This window comes from Centrocercus urophasianus, unplaced genomic scaffold (assembly GCF_019232065.1).
Source record: "Centrocercus urophasianus isolate 14NV4802_14NV808 unplaced genomic scaffold, USGS_Curo_1.0 seq_32, whole genome shotgun sequence".
Lineage (NCBI taxonomy): Eukaryota > Metazoa > Chordata > Aves > Galliformes > Phasianidae > Centrocercus > Centrocercus urophasianus.
This window is the reverse complement of record NW_024884889.1, coordinates 9,262,903-9,278,874: the sequence shown is the minus strand read 5'-3', so window position 1 is coordinate 9,278,874 and position 15,972 is coordinate 9,262,903. Positions and strand designations below refer to the sequence as shown.

General features: G+C 41.8%; 2 protein-coding genes across 4 annotated transcripts in view; both read left to right on the top strand.

Moving 5' to 3' along the window:
• GUCY1A1 (guanylate cyclase 1 soluble subunit alpha 1) overlaps positions 1-1,985 on the top strand; it is a 31,989-nt gene extending 30,004 nt beyond the window's left edge. For both annotated transcript variants that reach the window (XM_042829859.1, XM_042829860.1), the window contains one exon: positions 167-1,985. In XM_042829859.1, coding sequence (XP_042685793.1) covers positions 167-368 — 202 coding nt within the window. In that variant the 3' untranslated portion in view covers positions 369-1,985. The remainder of the gene's footprint in view (positions 1-166) is intronic.
• A 3,428-nt stretch (positions 1,986-5,413) lies between these two features.
• The window catches only part of GUCY1B1 (guanylate cyclase 1 soluble subunit beta 1), a 36,945-nt gene continuing 26,386 nt past the window's right edge, over positions 5,414-15,972 (top strand). The window contains exons 1-2 of one of the 2 annotated variants that reach the window (XM_042829811.1): positions 5,414-5,472; positions 5,753-5,826. In XM_042829811.1, coding sequence (XP_042685745.1) covers positions 5,470-5,472; positions 5,753-5,826 — 77 coding nt within the window. In that variant the 5' untranslated portion in view covers positions 5,414-5,469. The remainder of the gene's footprint in view (positions 5,473-5,752; positions 5,827-15,972) is intronic. The other variant, XM_042829812.1, reaches the window with a different exon arrangement.

The following is a 15,972-nucleotide window of genomic DNA, read 5'->3' as shown; positions in this document are numbered from 1 at the left end:
AAGATTACCAAGTAAATAGTTGTTTTAAACTTTTCAGTAAAAAACATAAATATTAAAGTAAATTTTGACCTGTTTTATAAAGAATTCATGAGGAATTACTTAGTGTATGTAGTAACAATTAGTGATTGATTCCCTCTTAACCAAGGCAATTCGTTTTTTGTTACAGGTTATTAAAGGAGTATCCAGGTTTTGTATTTACGCCACGCTCAAGAGAAGAACTTCCTCCAAATTTTCCCAGTGATATCCCTGGAATTTGCTATTTTCTGGATGCTTATATTCAAGGAACAAGCTCACAGACTTGGTTTCAAAAGGAAGATCTGGGAGATGGCAATGCCAATTTTTTGGGTGAGGAAACGGGAATAGACTAAATCATCTACTGCATTCACAAGCATATAGAATAAATGTATAAATATTCTGTTGGTTTTTTTTTGTATAAATTGAAAATTTTAAAAAAATATATGAAACATGAAAGCACTTTAGATTGAGAACACCTGAAAGCCAGTATTAAAATTTCAGGAAGTATGTAACTGACTCCTTTATGTTTTTCCTTTGTATAAGGAATGTAGTCACTAAAATAATATTGCAACTTCACTGTTTAAAATGCCACTAAAAAGTACATGTTCCCTGTGATAATTTGTGAGTGCTACCTAACAACCCTCTCAGTTCTTTCTGCACTGAGAATTCTAGGTGTATTGTATGTGCAGCGTGCCAGGAAGTGTAATGTGCAAGTGATGCAGACACATGCAGTGTTGTGAGCTGGTGCTTATCAGTGACCGTTAAAAGTTTATTTTATTAGTGATTCCATAAGAAAAATGGTCTTAAAAATATCATCACTGCTACCACATACTCCTTCAAGAACATCCTTTGGGCTCCATCCGTACAGCTGCTGACCGTCTTCTAACACTTGCTGAAGTCAGTGTGTTGAGTGTGCTCAGCATCTTCTGGATAGGGCTGCTAATTGTAGCTAACACACATATACATACAAGAGTTTCCTGCTTACTGTTTCCTGAACTTTCTTCTGTGTATAAAATGAATATAGGTTCTGTATAATCACTGTATAATCACGTCCTACAGTTTCTGTAATCATCAAACAGTATTTTAGTTCTCGGGGTTTTTAAAACACTTTATAAAAATAATATCAACTTGCTATGATGTATTAGAGCAATAAATGTTTTTCTTTGTTGTTGTTGTCATTTGAATTTGAAATATTTTAAAAAGAGTGTAATAAAATGTGCTTTGGAGCGTTTACTTAGATAAGAAATTCCTATCAGAGCGTATAGCGTGGAACAAAAGTGCACTGGTTTAAAGCCATGATCTTTATTCAAGGACAGCAAGGTGGACACAAAATGTTATGTCAAATACTTTAAAGATGTAAGGAGGACCTACAGAATTATCTCAAGAACTCTTGAAGGACTCTCAAGGGTCTGCCTCTGGAAAAGGGCAAAATACAGTTACAAAGCTTAGCATTCTGCCTCTAACTAGCAGATTCATCTGCACAGAAATTTCTCTGTGCTGTACAGTTTGGTCCCAGCTGCAGGCTGGAGAGCTGCATTGCTTACACACACAAATATTTCCAGTAGTATCAAATAATACTTGTTATTATTCTGACCTCTTATACTCTTGGGTTTTGGCATATTAAACCATGAGTGACTTTTTTTCAAGGTACCTCTCAGATTTTGCTCTCTGAGTATTTACAGGGAGCGATTCAATTAGACTGTTCATTTTCTGAGTCTGAGTGCTTCATTCTGAAGATGCTGTTCTAATCCCACTGTTTTGCAGGAACGTATACAGAGCATATCAGAAACCTGAGAAGCTGTAAGTGCCTAGTGTTACAAACATTTTAAAAGCACATTTTAACTCCTGCAAGCTTCATCTGAACAAAACTTGAAACATTCCATCCTGCTGTTTCTTGAGATGTCCTACATCTATCTAAGATGCTTATAAATAACTCTCACACTCAAAAATAAACCAACCCTGAAAGACTACATGTATGTGATAAGTATATATATCCACACCCATATTTGTTAAATTTTAACAGCAGCATTTCAAGAAAACAAGATGTCTGCAAATCTGATCACTGCAATATTATTTTCTTAGGAAAATTCGATTTACATAAATACCCAGAGACTGGTAGCAGTCCCATATGGGTGTTCCTGGAATGAAAAATGTGGAAGAAATGAACTATTGACTGATAGGGTTCTTAACAAAAATAATTTCTTCTTATTACAGATGGGAAGAAGAGCTAGGAGCAAATTTCCTTTTGTCCCACGGGGAGAACTATTGCTGGACTGGAGGATGGCCATTCTGTAGGCAGATTCCATATAAATATGTTGTTCTGTAGGATGTTCATCTTGGCTGTTTCTGACCTCTTCCTGTGCATAGCTCTGTAAAACACAGTGTCCCCTAGACGGAAGGGGAGATCAACTACAGATCTAATTCACCTTCCTATGCCACTTTTTGCAACTCTCTTTTTAAATATACCCCTGGCTACATTATCAGCTAGGATAAAATTGCTGTGAAATTCCTGTGTGTTTCTCGAACATTTATGAAAAAGGCAGAACATTCTCATGCCTGTTTCAGCCTTCGTTCCCAGAAGTGTCCTGATAAGGTGCTTAAGGATACATATTAACCTGTATGAATCATAGAGGCTAAGCGTGGAAAAGACTTCTGAGATCATCGAATCCAACAGTCAACCCATCACTACCATAGCCACTAAAACATGCCCCTAAGTGCTACAGGTTTCTCGTGCTTCAATCTCAGTGAGACAAATATAATTTAGGGACTTTTTTTTTAGGAAATGATTTGGGAAGGTATTTTACAACATGCTTATGTCCATATCTGCTCTAAAGAAAAGCCGACAAATCTACATAATGATATTGATATGTGAATCTTTTAGTACTCAGTCTAGAAACAGTTCTGTTATTACATGAACTCTTTTACTAGCTCATCAGCTGAGGAGCTGAGCCCTGTTCACATTTACATTGTGTGATTATATTGTAATTTCTTAGGCAAGAAGCTGTAAATGGCTCATGGAATAAACGAGAATTGGGTCCTCTGAATTTAACTGTGATATAGCTAAAGTAAAAGATACATGGGAAAAAAAAAAAAACATCACGAATTTTATTTCATTCTGGCAAGCCCTGATACGGTTTCAGAGAATTTTTTTCCTAATTGCTGGTGTCAGAGGAAGTGCAATTAGTGTGGAGTGGTGTTTTCTTCCTCCCTGAACGACTGTGCAAAAACAAACCATGCCAACTCACAGAAAGTGACAAAACATTGACGTGCACAGAGCACTGAGCCTGAGGCCAGATCTACTTTCCTGTAAAATCCTGTAACAGAAAAATCCAGACCTCCTCAAATACAGTTTACTTCTCCCATTGCTTTGTTTTGCATTCTCTGCAGAAACAGGAACAAGTACAGAGGCAAAATCAGTATTTCCAGCTGAAAGCCATCAGAATTAAGGGAAATTTCTCTTGAATCTTGGCAAGGGGACCCACTTTCAAACCCCACCCATCCTATAAACTAGCAGCTACTGTAACTGCTGCCATTTTTTTTGTCTGTTCATTGTTCTGCAAAAGCAGTGAAAGGGGAGTTTTGGCTTCCTGGAACAGCAGTAATTTTTGTGGCTATTTGCCATATAACAAAGAAGGACTATGTTGCTTTCAAAGCTGTGCTTCAGTTTATCAGAAGTCAGCTTGGCATGAACTAAAATGAACTTTGAAGCTTTTTCTGAAATAAAAGCTTGGATTTCACACATATGGAATCTGCAAGATGTGGGCCACAAAACGCTTTAGAGGCCTTTGACACCATTAAATATAAATCTGGTGAATCGGGTATAAGACCCGATTATTTGGCAGCCCTTTTCTGTCACTCAGCAGCAATTGATACTGAAGCACAAATAGAAGATGGGGCATACCCAGTGGTTCTGGAACCTATTGTACACCTAGATTCAACAGTTTAAAGTAAAAATAATTAATATTGCTGAAGGAATCTTCAAAAAAAAAAAAAAAGGATTCATATTTCTGCACGACGCAAGTACGTTATGAAAATCCCAAGTGTAAATTCTCAGATCATTATGATTTGAAACAGATAAAGGGAATACACCATAATTCAGCTTGTTGTCAGTGAAGTAAGGCCATTTCACTAGCTGAAATCCAGCAATACTATATGAAGTGTTTTCTAATTGAGATTAAAAGTAACATATAAACTTTAAGAACAAAATCTGAATTTAAAAATGCAACTTATTAAAACGCTGTGGCTTATGGTGGATGTATATTAACACAAACTACATTGAACTGAGCGTAAAAGTTCAGGTCCAGCTAGTGGCTCTCCCAAAGCTATTGTCTCAGCAACCCTCCTTTCATACAGAATAAAAGGATCCTACGTTACTTTTTACTTTCCTGGATCTCAACAATTCCCAGATTTGAAGTCAGGGTGTCACATCAGTTAAAAAGGTGCAGCAGTTTTTCTCCTGCAGTCACAGGCTGCATCTCTACTGGCTTTCTAGTAGCCAACACAGAAAACTCATGCGAAATATGCGAGGCTTCAAAGGGGGCACAATGAGGAGAAGCTGCCTTCTGGGATTTGTCGTGGAGAGCTCTTTCTAGAAGGCTTCTCATGCCAGCATTCCGTTGCACACACAGGTGCGGCTGTGGCCACAAAAAATAGCTGGGCAGCAAGTCACAGAGTGCACAAGGTCCCCAAATAGGAATGAGGCTGCATGCTACGGTACTCGAACGGCAACCTTCAGGCACATGCATCTTACACAGCCCAAATATAAGCTGTTTGATAAGCGTAACACATGTGTCCTAATGCCTAGAAACTGGATTTTGAAAACGCAGCCCAGTGTTAACTTGTCCAACATGTAGTGCATCCGTTGGCTTAAAGCCTGTCATCCCCCAGGTGAAACCAAACGCTGCCTGAAGACTCAGCACGTAGCCTTGACTCGGCAGGCACCTGGAATGGAAAACGACCCTACTCAGCAAATCACTTGATTGAATTTTTTAATTCAACACCTTCCAAACTTTTAAAAACGGACTGCTGTTTTAGACAATGAAATTCATCACAGTCGGGAAAAAAAAAAAAAAAGGAAAAAAAAAAAAGAGAAGGATGCATATTTCGCAGGCACCGCGCTAGCAGCAGTCAGGCAGCGCTCCACTCACACAAGCCTTCCCTGTCAGGGATGGCGGCGGGGCGGCCGTCAGCCGGAGGCGACCGTCAGCGCGGAGCGGCCGCCGCTTAACTCGCAGTGACGGGGAATGCCGACCCTCGGCCCCCGGCCCCCGCCCCGCCGCCGCGTCCCGCCTCTGCCTCCGATTGGAGGACAGCACGGCGGCCGCGCTCGTCATTGGCCACTAGCGTGACGGCCGCGCTCCCCATTGGCTGTCGGCGGGTGCCAGTCGGGCCCGCTGCAGGGGAGGCGGCGAGGCGGTCTGGACCCCTCTTCTGCTCGGCGGCTGCGGCGGCATCATGGTGAGCTGTGCGGGTCGTCCTCCCGCCCGGGAGCCGGGCGCCGGCAGAGGGTGGCCGGGCCGGGCCTGGCCTGGCCTGGCTCGTGGCGGGGAGAGGCTGGAGCAGATGTGGGGGTTGAAGCGGGAGGGCGGCCGGGCCCCGGGCGGTTTGGGTTCGGGGCGGGGGTGGCAAGGCGGAGGGCCGTCCGCTCCGTGGCGAGGGGCGCTGGGCTCCGGGGCCGGGGTCTGGGTCTGGGCTCCGTCCGGTGTCTGACCGCCACGCCGCCTCGCCCTGCCCGCAGTACGGCTTCGTCAATCACGCCCTGGAGCTGCTCGTCATCCGGAACTACGGGCCCGCGGTCTGGGAGGACATCAAGTAAGTCTGCCTGTGCTTGCCTGCCTTCTGTGGGACCTGCTTTCTTGGTCCAACCCGTGAGGAATGGCAATGAATGCCCTCGTTTTTAACTAATGATAAATCATGGGACTGGGATTTCCTGCATCTTCGTGCTGAGACTGTTGCTTGTGCTGCTCGTTTAGTGGCTGTGAATACAGTAGCACTGATACATAGCCATGAGTATAAGATATATTTTAAAAAGACAGATGCTTACATTAATGCAGTAAGGCTTCAGTTTGCTGCATAGTTAGGCTAAGCAGCTTAACGTGGTCTTTTGATATTGCATGTTTTAAGGGAGGAGCCAATTACTTAACTTGGAGAAGGCAGCCTTCTTTCAGTTGGGCATCTTCTATACTGTTCTATCCAGTTTATTTTGGGCCAGTGTTAATAGTATGTCAGTGCAGCTGTCTTGTTGATCTGACGCAATTTTTAGGTGCCCTCAAGTGGGAGGGTTTCATGACCATAATGGTTGGCTTTTCTTCACGAGTCCATTCATTGAAATGGATTAATCTTATCAGGGCATGACAAAATGTTGGATGGAAGGGGCCTTTGGAGGTTGTCCAGCCCACACTCTGTTCCAGCTAACACTGTTTAACACTGTTACCTGTATCAGGATTTAGCTGCCTTTTTATTTTTTTTCAAGCTGTGTCTTTGAAATCATCAGAGATGGAGCACCCCCCAGTTCTGGTTCAGCAGGTAGCCACCGTTCTGTCCCAGGGATCCAAGACTGTTCATCTATAAACTATACTTTGTAGTTCTGTGGACTGCATGGATGTCTTTGCACCTCCTACTTCTCATTTTTGCACATACCTACTGCAGTACTGATGATCACCTAGAGCCTACGGTCAGCACTACTCATGTAATGTTTTGGAAGAATGTAATGACGAGGTATAAAACGTTTGAATGTCAGTTGTGTAAGTTCAGAAAGCTGATGGGTCATGCTGCTGTCTTTCAGCTGGGAAGCCTTGTCTTCTAGTGTTCAAGAGGCAGGTTCTGCTATTAACTCACAGAGAAGATGGCTTTCTGGAATGAACAGTATTGTAACAAGGCACAAACAGAGGAGTAGAAAATGATCTACGAGAAAGAGGCAGTGTTTACACAACAGCTGCCCCAGCTGCTTATGCAAAATATGTTTGCAACTGGGTTTGTATTCACTATGACTTGCTTTGAGCGTTAGTTTTTTGTGGAGTTTAGAAACCAGCAAGCAAACTCTCATTTATCCTACTGGAACAAATTATAATGGTTATGCTGTTATAAAAGATGGTATGGAGGTCCTCTTCTAGGCATTAAGTACCTGTTAGTTTAGGTGCCTTAAGTTGTTGTCAGCAGGGCATATGCACGTAGTCTGTCTTTTACAAAAGCACCCCTCTGTGTTTGTTTAAATACAGGATTTTCCCACAGGCTCCTAAATCTAAACTGACTCTGTGTTAGATGGTCAAACTGTAACACTTTCAAATATATTGCCATGAATAGGAATGAAAACTTGAATATCATATTAAGAAACACATTAAAAGGCTTCATCGCAAGAGTGTGAAATAAATCAGTATTTTTCCTGTGTAAATGGTCTGGAAGATTGTTTTAGGGAAATGAAATGGGATGATCTCTCAACTGGAGTCTCCATCATTTTTCTGTTACTGTGGTAGAAATCCACACCAAACAAGTAGCCTGTGAGCACAGAATAACTCAGCAGAAGCTGAAAGCTCAGTTTTTGCAGGCACAAAACTCTTGTAGGTAAAATCATCTTTTAAGTTGATTTTAGAAAGAAGCATCTGAATGGAAACTTGTACATTGGCAAAATATGCCTGTGCTCTTTGCCTTAGTATGGGGTGTAGAAAACAAGAAATAATATTATTTTCCTGTTGTTCAGTGCTTAGTATGGAATCAAGGCATCCTCCTGCCTTCGCCCTTTTGTGGGTCAGCCTGGCGTAGTGCTGTCCACACGTGCTCTTAAATGTTAACACTCAAGTTCTGGGGAGCCAGCTGGGTAGTGAAGTGTTTACATGAGTTCAGTGAATGGCAGTGAGCACTGTGAAGAGCAGAAGGCAATCACTTGTCTCTTCAGGAAGGAAATTTTTGTTGTTGCCTTCAAAACCTTGTGCATTGTCAGCTACCAAGCATCTGGGCTTGTTCACTCATCAGAATTTGCTATAACTGTCCTGTTATGGTTAAAACAGTGGAACATGGGGAGCTGAGTAATTATCGTGGTGTGTTTCTCATGGTATAATGTAAGCAGAAATCTTCTCAAATTCAGCTGGGGTGGTAGAAAAACTGTTCAATTTAGGGTAGCCAAGCGACATAGCTGTCATTTTCCTTTAAACTGTACTGATGTGGTGGCATGTAAAGCTGTGTTTTGGCCACAGAAGTGCTGGGTACCTTGAAAGAATGGTACCTGTCTCAAACTGGGCATCCAGAATTCACGAAACCTTTTGAATTAGTTTCAGCATTACATATAATTGTTTTCTGCTCTGAGACAGTGCCATCCATTTAAAATAGAAATTATGTAAATGGCCTCACTTGCCAGTTGGAGAGCTAATTAATGCTCGTCCATTATTATGAGGAACCATTCCACAGAAAGGCTTGTTAGAGAGGAATAAATCCAAAGCTGGATTTTAAAACTACGTTTCATACCCAGGCTGAAGTTATATACTGACCAACCAATATTGACCAAAATAAAAAACTGAATAGTTGTATATTATCTAAGTGACACAGAATCTGTCCTCAAACTGAAAGAATCAGTTGCCTTGAGGGAGGGAAGCAGGCTGTGTGCTCTCAAAGGCAGGTTGTGTCCTGTAGCCTCAGTGAGAAGCAGGGAAGTGTGGTGAGAATGAAACTTCATAGAATCACGGAGTGCCCTGGGTTGAAAAGGACCTCAAAGATCAAATAATTTCAACAACCAGCAGCCCAGGCTGCCCAGAGCCACATCCAGCCTGGCCTTGAATGCCTGCAGGGATGGGGCATCCACAGCCTCCTTGGGCAGCCTGTTCCAGTGCCTCACCACCCTCTGAGTGAGTTTCACATAGTGAAGCTGTGAACCATACTTAGGTATCACGTATAGTTGAAGTGTTAGGTAGTCCTTCCATTTATTTTTGGTGGTGTTTCTCAGCAAGGGTTGATTTGCAAGAGAAGCTTGCTGCTAAACTCCTTTTAGGCACCTTAACTGTAGATCTGGATGTGCCTGGGACTTAATGTTTGTTGTTTTGTCTTTTTAATGCCTTTGGGATTTTTCCATCTAGTTGCTTGGTTTCCTATTCCTTTCTTATGCACTTCTCACCCAAGAACTGTGGAAGTCCAGGTGCCTTTCAGCGGGTTATGGACTTTACCATGTAGACATATCTAACTATATTTCACAGTGCTGCCAATGGCTTCCTTGTAATCTTCCCTCCTGTGTTGTTGAGCTGCTGTGAGCTTGCTCCGCGTTCGCCTTTCTCAGCCCACAACAAATTTATTGCAAAGAATTTTTGCTTTGCAGTTGAGCCAAAGTTACTGATTCTGTCATGCTCAAAGGTGTTACAGACATGCTATCTTTAGTGCCTTTTAGAAAAGAAAATCTTCACTATGGTTTTATATGTGCAAGTCTATGTTTTTTCGGGGCTGTGTAGGACCCACTTATAATTAATTGCAGTGGTCTGTGAAAAGTCTTGAAAGCTTATTATTTCCTGCATCCGTAGCACTGTGCACCTCTATGCAGTGCTAAAGGTGGAGTGTTCCATTCAGTCCATCTCATAATTATTTAAAAGAATCCAACAGAGTGAGTATAAACAGAGGTCAGAAATGTGCCCTGGGAAGCCACTAGTATGGGAAGGACAATAGATTAATTCTTTTCATCCGTTACACCTCTTAACAGTGTTTGTCCAGGAATCAGCTTTAAGTAGTAACTTTTACTGTTTATATTCCTAAGTCTTTATTTCACAGCATTCCAAAGTTCTCAACAATTCTTATGAAGTCTTCTTATAGCAGATGTTGAATAGGGGATTCTCCATGGGCCTGGAGGCTGTGACTGGCAGCATTTGTAGGGTCAGGGCAGTGCATTTGCTGCTCCTTCAGCTCCCCACAGCAGACAGATCTGGATGGATGTCAGAATTTTTAGCTGTGTGGATGCCAAGCTCTATAATTAATCTGGGAAAGGCCTGGCTGAAAAGAAATCCTGCCATACTATGGAATGTGGTGTAAGCATGCAGGCAGCATCTCTTTAGGTACTTTGCAGTTATTCCCAGAACGGTGAATTACTTTTAGATCTGTCAAGATACCAGGTGCTGTAAGCATATCACTCACTCTTATAAATAAGCTTTTAAAAGAAATGATATTGTAAATACCATTCCTTTTAGTCCACTTATGGAAAAGGAAGCAAAATGCTTCTAGCTTTGTGTTTTTCATAATATTTTTAGTATTTGTATTAGTAACAAAAAACTTGCTCATTTGTTATCTGTATCTTCTAGGATTATCTTGTTTTGAAAACCTACATTAAACATTCTCATTTCCAGCCTGTAAAACTGGGAAATAGCTCAGAGCTCTGAAGTCTATAAATACACCTATTTACTTTACCCAGGACGTCATTTTCCTGGACAGATTCCCATTTTTTTTTCCCTAATCTTGTAACTTAATATAATTTATGTTTTTCCCAGTGGGCTGTTTAAAATATCTCTGGACCGTGCATAACATGTACAAGTCTATTTTTTTTTTATTAATTGAGAAGAGAGGGGATTTTGAATCAATATCTTAAATTCTTGAAGCAAAGCATCTTTGTGAAACGTGGAAAAGGACGGGCGTTTTGAAAACATAAACCATGTGTTAAGTAACATAATGGGTGGTGAGTGTGTAATCTTAACATAAAAGAGATGCAAAGGTGATGGCACTGGTGAAACCAGAATCATCTTTAACTCTGACACATGTCAGGCTGTCTAATAATGTTTCCCTTGGAAGGGAGTTAAGCTCAACAAACTCCTATCAGTGAGATCAGAATCGCGCTAGGTTTCTAAGTGCAGAAGTGTTATTTTGTCATTAAGATTGTTTTGACTGCTCTGGTCAAATTAATGAGCACTTTTTCCATCCCTGGTATGCCAAGAATAGTTAAGCACAATGGTGGCAGAAGTCCCAGAAGAAACAGTGCCTATCATGGAAGAAGTCCTAGAGGTGCTCTTTGAAGTGGCTGTTGTGATGTGTTGAAGGTGACACACCCAGGGCAGAGTTTTGGTAGGAAGAGTTCCAGGTACAATTCTGATTTCTGAAAGTGATGCCAACGCTTTCTAAATGGTAGCATAGCTGTCAGAGGAGCTTCAGGATACCAAGAATTCTGCCTTGTCTCAAATCATCACTTTTCCTTCTTTGTATCCATTATATTTTATCAATACTTACTGTCTGCAAAATTGTAGGTTGAAAGAATGCTGTAAAAAATGTTTGCTACTGGCGTTATTTTAAGTTCCAGCTTTACAACTAAGAGATAGAATAGCAAATTGCATGAATTGTGAAGTTCTGGAAGCAGGAGCCTTCAACTTGGTAATGATAGATTCAGATTACTTTTAATTGCTACATTCTGACAGTAGAACGACATTGAAATCCACTTTGTGGAAGTGTACATAAGTAAAAGATGTACCTGGGACCAAGCTGAGATGGCATCTTGTCCTACTCTGTCGCCTGTTAGATCTCTCAAGACAGCAGGAGAGCCCTGAAACAACCAAAACCAAAGTATTTCCTGTGTTTCCAGGAACTTAAAGATCACATTAATAGCAAGTCTTTTCCTATGCATTCAAAATAGGAATATCTGTAATAAGAGAAAAGGGTTTTTTTCCTGAGCATGTCTTTTTGAGTTTTTTTTTAGTGTGAAGACCAAGGGTGAAAGAAAAGTGTGTGCAACCTGTGGTTTAACGACTCACAGTGCAAGATCTGTTCTCATTTTAAGAACAGCTTTTGTCTGCATATTTGTTAGCACTTAGCATCTCATTCATCTCTGTGAATTATTAACGTTACCTTTGAACATTAGTAGTGTTTTTTCAACTACTAAGCGAGGTTCACAATGGAAAAGACTTTCAAAGGGCCGATTGTCCACATGTAGTATTGCCTGTACCAGTGTTCTGTGCTGACAGAGCAGCAATTTGGGGCTGTTAGCATGACTGATAGAGAGAGGAAAGGCTGCTTCAGGACTCGATCCTGCTTTGATCAGCTCTGTAAGAATTTTCTGTGGATTTGAATGATGTCAAAGTCAAACCTGTACGTAAGAAATGCCCTCAAATAACTGTGTTATTTTCTGTGGTGCGTTGGTTAAGATTGGTTTTCCCCACGTTTTCCACAGATTGACCTGGATAATGTAAACATTCTGGAGGAAAACATGTTTTAGGAAAGTCTAGGCTGGAGTCTTTGTTTCCTACAATTGGGATAGCTCTGTGTAATCATTCAAAATTAGTCCAGAGAGAATAAAAGGGCTGCCAGAGCACAGCTGGTAGGACAGGCATAATGTGGGATGTAAGTTTTGAACCATGAAATAGCATATCTGGTGTGCTAACAGCAGAAGGTGGTTCAGAGCATCAGACTGCTGGGATTTCTTCTGTTTTTGAGCAAAGCACACTCTTCTTTTGCCTCCAGAAATGGAAATGAGACATTAATTGTAAATCGTGTTCTACTTCACATAGAAATTATTTTGAAAGAAAGGACGTGTGAAAGTTAAAAGCTTGGTGCTGTCGTCCTGCTGACTCGTTAAAGAATCAGTAAGAGCAGGAATTGGGAATTTGCCAGGACTTGTTGCTTTTGGCTCATTTCCAGTCAAGCCCATAAGAAATTTACCACGTTATTGCTGCTGGTACTTCTGTGATCAAACCCAACAGTCCACAGAGATCGTCTGGTTAGAACACAGAAACAGCTGAGAGGAAATACTGCAGCAAAATGTTTCAAGGAAGGTGCCATGATTTTTCATAAGGATGTGGATTATGAAGTTTTCTGTGAAATACAGCCAGGCAAATGTGCATTCTGTACCTTGAAGGAGGCCATTTCATATTCCCGTTCTAAACCCTGCTTGTGAACCACTTGTCAGCCAGGAGAAGAGCTGTTCAGATGAGAGCAGTTGCAGCCTCCTGGTATTTTCAGGTTCACACAGGCAGGTTTGTTATCATGCATGATACTCATAGGTTGTGAAGTAAAAAGAGCTGTATCTCACTGGAGGAGCGATAGTTGATGGACAGCCAACCACAGTGAATTAACCATGATAACATACTGTCAGCTCTGTGATCGTATTTCTTCGTATCTCTCTTGCTTTAGAAGCAGCTCATTGGTGTGAATGCAGACTGGCCTGATAGACCAGGTAGGACTCAGGCAATTGGGTGAGAAAACTGCAGTCGTGGGGAAACCATCTGGTAGTTGCCCAGTCACCTAAATGAATGTTTGAATGGCTTTGTCCTGTTTCCTAGACTGCTAGCATTCACATCATGTTTACCCTCTCTGGTGCTGATACCTGTGATGCTCTGCTGCCTAGCAGGGTTATTAAAGGATCTGCAAATTTGCTGAAGAACAAATGCCTCTGTAAAAATGAGTGCTGTCATGTTGCATTGGCCATTGGTGATAAATGTACAGCAGCGTTTCTTGATCATGTGGAGCCTTAAGGATAATCAGATAATTCTAGAGAAAAGCTTCATGAAGTTCTTGTGACTGTCAGATTGCCAAGGGAAGCAGAAAGGCTTCAGAAATTCAGTTGACTGCACTGGTGACAGGAGACAAGGCTTCAGCTGATGTCACTGAAGTGCCTGTTGTAGATGCACAGCAGTTTTTGTGAACCGGTGAGGGAGCAGAGTTGGTAATCCATCTAGCAAAAAAATACCCAACAGCCTAATGAAACAAGTATTTAGGTGAATTAAACATCATCTCATCGTCTAGCTAAATGATTGGCATGTACTGGCACAGCAAGGCTGGGAAGTATGGAGAAGTCGCTGTGGGAAGGTAAAAAGTTGTTGATACTAGTATTATTTTTATTTTTAGAAAAAGCTTTTCATCCTTTGACAGGTTTACATCGTGCATTCTCACTTAATTGCGGGACAAACTGAGGTGTTGTCTTTTCTTTGTCCCTGCAGTTTTGAGGGGAGTAGTCCCCTGCTGGAACGAGTACTTAATTTGTCACGTTCTCTAGAAATAAGATTCCTGAAAGAGGAATGGGAAATGCATCGTTAAGGCTGTTGAGAAGATGGCTGCTGGCTGAAGCGAGGCGTCTAGAAAAAACCAGAGTAGTTGAAATAGTCTGAATGGGATAGGGCTTGAAGTAAACAGTGGTGCCTCTGAAATATGGCAGCCTAGGGAAACTACAGGAATTGAAGACAAACTTCAACAAAATACACTGAAAATAGAATGATAGAATGGCCTGGGTTGAAAAGGACTACCCTCCTGGATATACACTCCCTTCAAGTAATTCAGTTTCGTGAGAAGGTGTTGGACTTGTTCCACTGTTACAGTGGGACAGAAACCACTCCCCACACTCTCACCTAGGGGTCCTGGCAGACACAGGAAGCCTGGTAGTAAAGATTGAGGCAAATCGTTGAGTACTCATTGAGTACCTCAACTTTTTTCATGTCTGAGGAAGCCAGTTCTTCATCCTCATTTATCAGAGGGGCAGCACTCTCCTTGATCTGTCTCCTCATGCCTCCGTACTTGAAGAACCCCGTCTTGTTTATTTTCACATCCCTCACCAAGTTCTGCTCCATCTGCACCTTGGCTTTCCTCACCTTATCTCTACACATGCAGACAACATCCCTAGATTCTTCCCAGGCTACACAGCCCTGCTTCCACTTCCTGTCCGTTTCCCTCTTTTCCCTCAGTTTAAGCTGCAGGCCCTTGCTCAGCTGTGCCAGTTGCCCAGCTCATCAACAGGATCAGCTGGCCTGTAGCTGACCCCAACCACTAGATGCCCCTTACTGGGCTGATCCCTGATTTTCATCCATAAGCTCTCGCCTTGGTCATGAGTGTTACTCAGACACAGCTCTCCAATTTATCCTCTTCCTAACATAGAGGGCAACTCCCCCTCCCCTCCTACCCTGTCTGTCCCTTCTGAAGAGCCTGTAGCCCTCAATCACAGTATGCCAGTCTTAAGATTCATCCCAACACCTTTCCATGATAGCAACCAGATCATAGTTTTCCAAGCCTGTCACGGTTTCCAACTCCCCCTGCTTATTTCCCATGCTGCATGCATTAGTATAAAGGCACTTCGTCAGGGCTTTCTGACACATAACATTTCCAGAGGGGCCCCTCCTCAAACCTCTGTATTTCCCCACTGCTTCCTAGAGGGACATGAGAAGGTTTTGGATGGGGGATTGGCAATGTTAGCTCCTCTAAGGAGTTTCAAGAAGATCCTGCAGGGCAGTTCAGATGTTTTCCCCCTAATAACTACAGTAAAATAGGAATTGTGGCTTGGCACAGAGAAAGAGACAGGAAATGTTCCAACCAATGTAACCAAAAGGAGATGGAAGCGTTTTGGAGGAGGTACCAGAGTGATCAAACTGGTTCAATTTTCAATGAAGAAATTTCTCACACAGAAAAACTGCATCCCGTGGCTTTTACAAGTATGCAGTACTTTAGAGGATGTTCATTGCTTTTTCAGATGTGTATGTTATCCTTTGTGGTTTGGCTGGGAACAGAGGGACTAAGAGAAGGCACAGTGTGCATCCGGGACGTGGGAAAGTTTGCTCACCCTTGTGCAAACTTCTCCCTAAACTGCATTTGACTTCCAGTTGCATTCCATGCTATGAGAATCAAAGAACCAAGATGATTTTCTTTTCTTCTACTATTTCAGTTCAGCTGTTAGCAAATGTGAACTTTACTGTCTCGTTCCTGACTGATATCACATGCTTCAGGGCAACGTTACCTGCCAATAGCCTGAGTCTCTCCCTCGTAGTGAAAGATGGAATCCATGTCGTGTCAGCTGTTTTCAGGAACCAGTGGGACTTGATATCCTGCAGATTAATTTAAAGTTGTCAGACAATGGCTGGAGGAGAGGATCAGAAGAATGAAATATAAAAATAAAAATGAAAATAAGAGTCATAGGGAAGTGTGTGTATACAAACCATTTTTCTTGCTTTTTTATTAATGCACTGTTTATTGATACAAGGAATAAATCATTGCAGTAATTATTCATTAAAAATAATACCATGCTTTGTCTTT